At 29.2% G+C, this 9,202-nt stretch overlaps 1 protein-coding gene across 2 annotated transcripts; it reads right to left on the bottom strand.

Moving 5' to 3' along the window:
- Positions 1-5,728: 5,728 nt before the first annotated feature.
- On the bottom strand, positions 5,729-8,590 carry LOC145332617 (uncharacterized). 2 transcript variants are annotated; one of them, XM_080177628.1, is made up of 5 exons: positions 8,472-8,590; positions 8,160-8,226; positions 7,198-7,327; positions 6,506-6,579; positions 5,729-5,873 (listed from the first exon to the last, which is right to left on the bottom strand). In XM_080177628.1, the coding sequence occupies exons 1-5, from the start codon at positions 8,525-8,527 to the stop codon at positions 5,796-5,798; spliced, it is 405 nt and encodes a 134-aa protein (XP_080033754.1). In that variant the 5' UTR covers positions 8,528-8,590; the 3' UTR covers positions 5,729-5,795. The 2 variants fall into 2 exon arrangements, with proteins under 2 accessions (XP_080033754.1, XP_080033762.1); XM_080177636.1 differs by having other exon boundaries at positions 5,768-5,873; positions 6,484-6,579.
- Positions 8,591-9,202: the final 612 nt, after the last annotated feature.

Below are 9,202 nucleotides of genomic sequence, written 5' to 3'. Positions count from 1 at the left end.
CCTAGTTTTAGTGTCAAAATAAAAGTATACTCCTCCATATTTTTTTTTTTTTTTTTTGGGGGGGGGGGGTTTACATCCACCCAAAATAATTATAAACCTTTTCGGGAGCTATTAAAAGCTACCCTGTAAAGAAGAAACATATTGGTTTATTGGTTAACGTGATCCATCGGTACAAACAAACATCCAGTTACTTTATTATATGGATTAAAAACATTAAATTAAATTAGGCCTGGACCATCTATTTGATTAAAAGCAACATAGAAGATAATAATAGTAATGAATCTACTTATAAAGATTTGATTATTTCTCCTTCGGGAACATCTAAAATCATTCAGGTACCCAAATTATAAATCCATTGTCTTATACGTTAAAATTCCTTTGATTAAAAGCATTTCAATTTCTTCCTACTAAATTGGACATGATGTTGTCAAAAAATATCTATTTCCTGATCAACGGCTTGAACATAAAAGCCAGATAAGCTACAGCAATAATTTCAAGAGCATCACCAGCTGGCTGTACAAACATATTAGAGCTGTTGTTAACACACTCGGCTATAGATACATTGCTCCAGCCGTTGAATAGCAAATTTTTGTAAATATCAAAACCAGAGAAAATTTGCATAGCTAACATGATAGAAATCCAGAAGACAGTTCCAATAACATCACAAGCCATGTATCTTGCAGAAGGAACAATTTTAAAGATCTTTAGTGCCAGGAGAAAATAAGATGTAATGCTTCTCTTACTCTTCACATCCATCTGGAATCCTTTCTTTTCACTTTAGAAAATCTAGTGTAATTTTATAAAATCATATTATTAAAACAAGGATGACAACATCCATAAAAGCTAAGCATTAAAATGGTAGGACAAATGGACATCAATACTTGTATAGTGTCAGAACTGAATAATCAGACTATAAATAAATAAGGGACAAAGCAAAATTGTGAGTAAATTTGATGAAAAACTGCTTGATACATGATAATGTTTATGGACATACTTACAATTTCAGGACTTGATTATAGAGTTGCGTTACTTATAATATTGTAATTTGTTGTCCAAGGAATTAATATACCTTAAATCAGATTAATCGGTTAATTAAATCACATGATTTGTTGTTAAATTTTCTTTAAAAATCAGCATGTTTAAAATGGACGTACGGACATTCTGGTAATGATTATAGAGTTGCTACGGTTTCTAAATCGTACCTAACTACTACAAAAATCACCATACAAAGTTTAAAATAGATAGAACAATTCTAACATGCCTAAATTAACAAAAAAAAGCTATCTGTTCCGGACGGACGGACCTACCCTAATTATAGAAAAGATTCGCTTTAAATAATTATGACATCATCCATAAGCAAAGCTCTGAATTCAAACGGTATAACAAACGAACACGAACATATGTAATTAAGGGTCAAAACAAAATTTTTATACATCTACTTGTTGCAAAATTGATTAAATACAGGATTGTGTTAAAGAATATACTAAGATTTTTAGGATTAGATTTTAAAAATGATTCGCTTAAGATATTTTATATTTGAACATTCGTGATTAATGTAAGTTAGACTAAAGCAAAGCGTTCGATGGTCAATGAATATTATGCTATTGACAGTAATATTATATCTATCCTTAATCAAGGGTCATCTCTCCATAGGTAAAGGGTTAGATTATTTGAATACTATCGGATACGTCCCTAGAGGCACCTGATCTTATGGGGATTAAGTAGAAACCGCCCCAAACATACAATTTTAAAAAGTAAAAGAAATATTTCTGCGGGGGTAATTTTTTTCAGGGACTAATTCTCTTTGGAGGGTGTAGGTACCTTCTTTAAATAGTTAAAAACCTTCCCTAGACCTATAAGTAGAGTCACTGTGAAGGAAAAATATTTGTTCAGCGGTTAGAGAGATCCTTCGCAACAGACAAATAAATCTTACTACTTTATATGATAGGATGAAATATAAATGTTTTATTTTTATGTTAATGCCTTAATTATTATTGTATAAAATTAGAAATCCTTATAACCAGGATAGGTGTTAGTATACTGTTGATTTCATACACGGTGTGTGCACTTATTAATTTATTTGTTTAATGCTTTTTCCTAATATTGGGTAACTCAAAGAAGCGAAGCTACTCTTTGTTAATCAGTCAGTTTGTAATGCTATGGGGTAAATACGAATTACTTGACTGATGATTTTGTCGAAATGATTCTCCAGTCCGTTGGTTTGTTCGTCATGCACAGGACATTGGAATTCTACAAGAGAAATGTGACTTTTTTTACTGCTTCAGTCTGTACGGCTTATTGATTGACAATTAAATTTCTATAATCATCTTCAAATTTTTTTATCATGGAAAGAAAACGAAGTAGCGGGTTAAACTTTCAATGTATTTTCACAGTAGGTTTTGATATTTTAATCTAGGTTAGGTTAGGTAAATGTTTATGATTTCCTGCATGGCATGGTTAGGAAATTTGCCCCGCAGGGTTAGAGTACCCTGCAGGGGCTGGAAATAAGAGAAAAGCTACTATGAAAATACTACGAAACCTGCTACATCGTTTTCTTTCCAGGATCTAAATTATTTTACCTGCTACAGTTTACACAGCCTAATTGAAACTATCTTTACTTTTTATTATACATTGGTTATCGAATATAATTGTGAGGAATTGGGGGTTATTTTATTGTAATACTCATCATAATCAATGACACACAAAGTATCAACAATATTATTGATTCTATTATAAGCTTTAAATACATAATTCTGAATTAGTTTTCCTTATTGTACATGTGACAAAGAAAATTAATACAAATTTAAATATAACCAATGAACTAGTAAAAAAGAATTATCTAAGTTTTGAATTATAGAAATCTGGAAGAAACATCATTATTAACACTTGTTACGTTAAAAAGTAAGCTTTTATGACGTCAAACATGACACTTTCCGTATCTCCAGAAAAAAATTTAAATAAAAAAATGTTTTTAAAAATATAGATTTTTAAACTATACAATTTGAAGCGAAAAAAAATGATTTTTAATAAAAGAATTAATCGTTTTCTGATAATTTTCTCTGTTTGCAAATGCTTAAAAATATTGTATATTTTCTATAGAATATCAACAAAGTAAACAGAAAAAAAATATATAAAAACAAATTTTATTGCGCTGTTGTTTCAAGCAAAAAAACAAAAATGTCAACACTTGATTAGCAGAATATTGATCTAAAAGTAAAACAAAATTGTGAATGAACTTGTTTAAAAATTATTTGATTCAAGGATTTTGTTTAAGGATATACTTACATTTTGGTACTTGATTATAAAGATGCTTCGCTTAAAATAGTGTATCCGTGAAATGATTTTCTTAAAAATATATAAATAATATAATCATATCATACAAGAAAATGTTGCCAACAAAGTTTATTTAAAAAAGCATGTTTTAGTTGGATGTACGGACTTTCTGGCAATAATTAGAGAGATGATACGCTTTCTAAACAATATCTTATTGTTACAGGAATCATCATCCAAAGTTTGAAATCGAAGGGACAATTCTAACATGCCTAAATTGACGAAAGAGCTATAACTGTGGCGTACGGACTTACAGACCCTAGTTAAGTAAAAACATTAAAGTAATATATATAGAGTGATAAATAGCTATGAAACCATTTTCTTTCTTCAAAGACCCGTGACGCTGCAGAAGGTTGTTTATAGATAAAAATTTTGCTTTCTCACTTAGCTGCTAGAAAGCTCATAAGCTGTCATTGGAATAAGATTTGAAGGAACTTTACTAATTAATCAAAACCACCGTATATTTTGGTATAAGGATTTGGGGGACCTTTATTATTAATTAAAGTCATGTGACCTAATGTACAAGAGTTAAAACAATGAAATCAAAAGATTTTATTGTAAAACTATTTGTAAATAAGAGTATAAGAATAAGATATTGTTATCAACGACAAAAAATAAATGTTTTGCCTAATTTTTGTAAAAATTTAGAGCATATTTATCATTTAAAATTAATGCTATCTTTTCAAAAGTGTTTCCATTAATTTGATTGTGTTTTGTAAGCAAAACCTGTTTTTTATTATTTGTACTGTGTAATTTTATTTGAATATTTAATTCAAAGATAGCAATTTTTTTAAAAAATAACCTAAGATGAATGTCGGAATTTTCTTATTAAACATAATAATGTATATATAATTAGAATAGTAAGACCTTGAAAATAAGCAAAAAATTATTATATGATAATTATCAGTAAATCTAAAAGAATTTAAACGTAATTATTAAAAAGCTAGCTTCAAAAAATAATAATACATTTTTTATTCAAATACTATAGTACATTCTAACAAGGATGATGATATCAAGTTTAGCAACATTTAACAAATATGTCTTTCAAAAATCAGTTGATTTATTGCATGAAATATTGAAAATGTATATAGCAATTTACAGATTTTTATTATTTTCAAGAATTTAAAATAATTACATTCATTTTGTAACTGTAAAAGCAGAGTATAGCATGTATAGTGTCATAAATGAGCTACAATTTGAAATAATTTACATATATTTATTGGGATGTAATATCCTTTTATAAAAGCCAAATACAGATTGATTTTAATTACAAGTTCATTGAAAAAAAATCCGGACTTTCTGATGGATAAACAAATTGAATTATAGAGTAGCTTGGCTACTAAATATGACATATACACAGACATGGCAACTGGTTCAGTTCACATTGCTATGGACAGTTAAACTATTTAGGAAAGTTGTAAGGAAGAAAGTTATCTATCTAGTACTAAGATAAAGATTTAAAAGCCTCCTAAAAAAGAAATATATTTTTAAAAACAAATTAAATCTATAGTGCTGTTAACTTGAACTTTAATATTGTTATTATAAAAAATGGAAATAATCTCTACTTTCCGAAAAAATTGTACTCAAGACAGCTTGTAATGAAATTACTATCCAGATTTTTACGATTTTATAATTTTTTGACAACGCCAAAATTGTTTTTTTTTACTTTATTAATTTTAAGATATATGCATTATCTATAAAGGACAAACACAAATACATATTAAATTTTATAGTTAAGGTATTGTTTCTAAAAATGAAAAAACCTTTATAAAACTCAGCCATTTTAGAGTCTAAGCTGTCAAATTTCTTGATTAATGGGATTGTGTTGGTAGGTCTTTGCGATAGTTCTATATAGTCATGTACCCTTGCTCCCTCTATTCTCTAACTTTATTGTAAAAACTTCCCTTTTAAAACCATTATCGGACATTGAAAAGGATGTAGTAATGAAAACAAAAACTGCCAACAAAACCTAGAAAAGGTATATTTTAAAAATGTGAATTTTAATAATCGAAGGAAACACTACTTTAGGTAAGTAATATTTATTGGAAAACAAGTTGTTTTAAAAGAGAATTGTTACAGCTGTTGAACAATAAAATATAAACCTATCAAAAAAAGTTAATTATGTGGTGATTCTAGGTTATTAAATTTAGAAAACAATATTTTATGGGGCCATTCAAAATATGCAAAAGAATGTATTCTTTAAAAAGATAGTTTATAAAATCCATATAATTCATAAATAAATAATTATTAAATACATTAAATCTTAACTAATGTAAATTATTGAAATCCCTCTCCCACACTAAATTTACAATGATAATAAATATTTAATTAGAATCAAAAATATAAAAATTACCCTCCATCCAATATTTATGTATGCGTAAAAATATGACTTGATATTGTGAGGAAAAAATAAATAAAAAACAATGAAGAAATTGCAGATTTGTTTTACAAAGAATATATTGTTGCTAATAAGGTCTCCAGAGAGCTTCATTTTTGCCACAACTACCTAGTCTTCCAAATTCATCTCCTGTGTCAAATAAAACCTAAAATATGGTACAAAATTGTATTTATTGATTTATATATATTTATCTATAATACAAAGTAGTACATATATATAGTAGGCCTTCGCCTCTACCCTGTGTAAATATAGTACTTCAAGCGATTGGAGAAAGGCTTCAATTCACCAGTAAATAGCATTAAACTGTTACCAAAATTGTTAGAAAATTAAAACCTAACCAATCCAGCCGTTACGAAGGTTTTAAGTTCAAAACAAATTACTTTGTACTTGTTTATATTAGAAATATATATAAATGATTTTGATGTTTTCAAACACTCTTTTTAGGTTAAAGTGCTCAAAATAAAAAGTAGCTTAATTGAGAAACTAGTAAAAGTGGCGACACAGATTATGACGTAAAAAAAATTAACCAATGAGAGGCCACTATAAATTTTACCATTGGTCAATTATAGTGTATACTGTCCTCTCATTGGTTAGTTTTTTTTGACGTCATAATCTGTGCCGCCACTTTTACTAGCTTCCTTAAAAGATATATACAATCTTAAAATACATATAGTACTTGAATGGTTAGCGAGATTCTTGGAAAAACACACAAACAGATAGATATCCTGTTACTTTTTTTTATAAGGATCACTTACTTTATGTTAGGTATGTGTATACCTGTGATACTGCTTGTAAGCTAGGTATCGAACTTGCAGCTTGCATTGTTTCTTCAAATTCAGTCTCTCCTTCATCTATATTGGTTATATTATTAGTTTTGCTTTCAAGTTTTCAGTACTCTACAGACAGAAAAACAGAGAGAAGAGAGAGAGAGAGAGAGAGAGAGAGAGAGAGAGAGAGAAAGAGAGAGAGAGAGAGAGAGAGAGAGAGAGAGAGAGAGAGAGAGAGAGAGAGAGAGAAGAGAGAGAGAGAGAGAGGGAGAGAGAGAAGCAGTTGCGAGCACGGCAATTAACAAGAGGGTTTTGAAACCATACTGGGGTAAAAAGAGGGGAAGGCAGTCTTTTTAGAATTCAATTTTAATTTCCAAACCGCACGCAACTGTAGGGGAAAAGAAACAAAATTTTTGCGATTGCCCTTCGGAGATTTGCAATGTCATGTACTAACTTTACAGGAATTTTTTCTTTTTAGCGACAGGATAGAGAGAGAACTTATAAATGGACAGAAGAATGGAGAAGAAAATTTTTTGAGTAGCTTTGCTGGTAAAATTTTGTATCGCTTACATTATATCGGCTAATTAATATGAGTTTTTCATGAATATTAATAACTACACTTGTTATCTTGTCTTTACTGCTCTAGTTTTGTATTATTGTCCTTGTTTTTTATTAAAATCTAAATCATCTACATATATATACCTTGTTCTTTATTGTTTAATTCTTTAGGTTGTTGTTTACTTTCATTAGGTAGAGCAGTTGAATCCATATTTGTATCTTCTATCCCCTGACCAAGGTCACATGTTCCAGTCTCATTAGTTAGGACAATATCCTGTTTCACAACACAAAGAATTTATAAAGTGGCGTGCACAGTTTTTGTCAAGGGTGTTTAAACCAAGAGGAAGATAAAAATGTTCCCAATTTCAATATTAAGGAGGCGTGTTTTTTATACCTCCTTTCATGCCCTCTTGTGATTTTTTAACTTTTAGTTTTTAATTAAAACCTATTTTACAATTAGAATTTTGTCTTTTTGGGGAGCATGTTTGATTTTTTTTTGGACAAAACAATGATATAGGAAGATGTTGTCAGTCAAAATTAAGCCAAATATCCATGTATTTAATATCCATTACTTTTACAGAAATGAATTTAAATAATATATTCATTTGCCACTAATGAGTGCAAATTATTTGTACAAAAGAGCAATTAAAATCAATTGTTCTTTGTTGTTTCTTTTTAATTATACGAGGTGTGCATTGCATGGTCCTCTGTAACTGTAAAATGTTTTATATCAGCCAGAAGAAACAATAAATACTTATGCTTCCATAGAAGAAAAAATAATGTATTTTTGTGTATTGGCATACAAACCCCCATTAAATATCTGAAAATTATTTACTGATACCTTTTAAACAGAACAATGAAAATTAAATAAGATAAGCAAAATCTTAAAAGCCGGACACTCATGGACACTTGTAAGATTTTAAGGATGCTTCTGGCAGTTAATAAAGTGAAAAAGCTTATAGTGCCCAATACAAAATGACATCATACAATACAGATGACTAATGATAGGCTAGTATACATTTTACCATTGATCAATTACAATGGATACTGGCCTTTCATTGGTTATTTTGGCACTATAAGCTATTTCAATAAAGTGAATAAGGAACCTGGGTTTCTGAAGAATTAATGTTGACATGAGAATATGGCGGATAATAAAAATCTGCAAAGCCACTAAAAGATTAATCCATTTTTAACAAGATTAGTTTTCACGAAAACTGATGCCTTTTGGAAATAAAAAAAAAGATTACAAACTTGATTACACATCTAGAAAGTATTCTCTGAAACTTAATTTTATTGTTTTAGAGTCCGCCTAGGCCTTACAAATGAGGAGAAAGTATTTTTTACATTCCAATTGGTGGAAGAAGTAAAAACTATATGCCTTTTTTATCAGAGGATTTTTTAAGATGGATAGATTCCTATTGTGCATTTCATAGAACTCCTTGGTGATGTTGCTGTGTCGAATACTGTCGTACATTCCTGTACCATCTGTGTTTAGAATAGATAGGGGTAAGGGGGTTGCAATAGTAGTAAATTATAAAATAAAAAATTTTTATACATTGATCAATGAAAAGCTTTCATGAAAATTGTTCAAATATGTAGATGCTGTGAGTATTGGTTTAAAAAATATGACGTAACAAAAAAAATAGCCAATGAGAGTCCACTACGCATGCCGCCATTGGTCAATAACGGCCTCTCATTGGCTAATTTTTTTTTGTTACGTCATATTTTTTAAACCAATACTCACAGCATCAAATATGTATTTCATAGATTTCAATGAAAAATGTTTAGGTTTAATGACATAGAAATCGTTTTTAGTTCAGGTGAATAAATAAAGTAATAAGTTCTAATATTTAGTATAAAGTCTTGATTGATGCTGTGAGTATTGGTGCAAAAAATGGGGACAAATTTTAAATTGATTTGACGGGGCTGATTATTTACGTAAAAAGTGAGGGGAAAGAAAAGGGAAGGAGGAAAGAAACCCCCTAGAAAAGAGATGGGGGTATGACGTCACACGCCAAAACAATTTGAAATTTGTCCCCATTTTTTGCACCAATACTCACAGCATCGTCTTGATTAAGTAGTTTGTATTGAAAGAAATTGTTTATAAAAAAATAGATAAAATTGTATGATTCTAATATTATTGTTTCCC

Source organism: Acartia tonsa, chromosome 1, assembly GCF_053477335.1.
Source record: "Acartia tonsa isolate MP-2025a chromosome 1, ASM5347733v1, whole genome shotgun sequence".
NCBI lineage: Eukaryota > Metazoa > Arthropoda > Copepoda > Calanoida > Acartiidae > Acartia > Acartia tonsa.
Note: the sequence above shows the minus strand (reverse complement) of the source record. Positions and strands in the feature narration are given on the sequence as shown.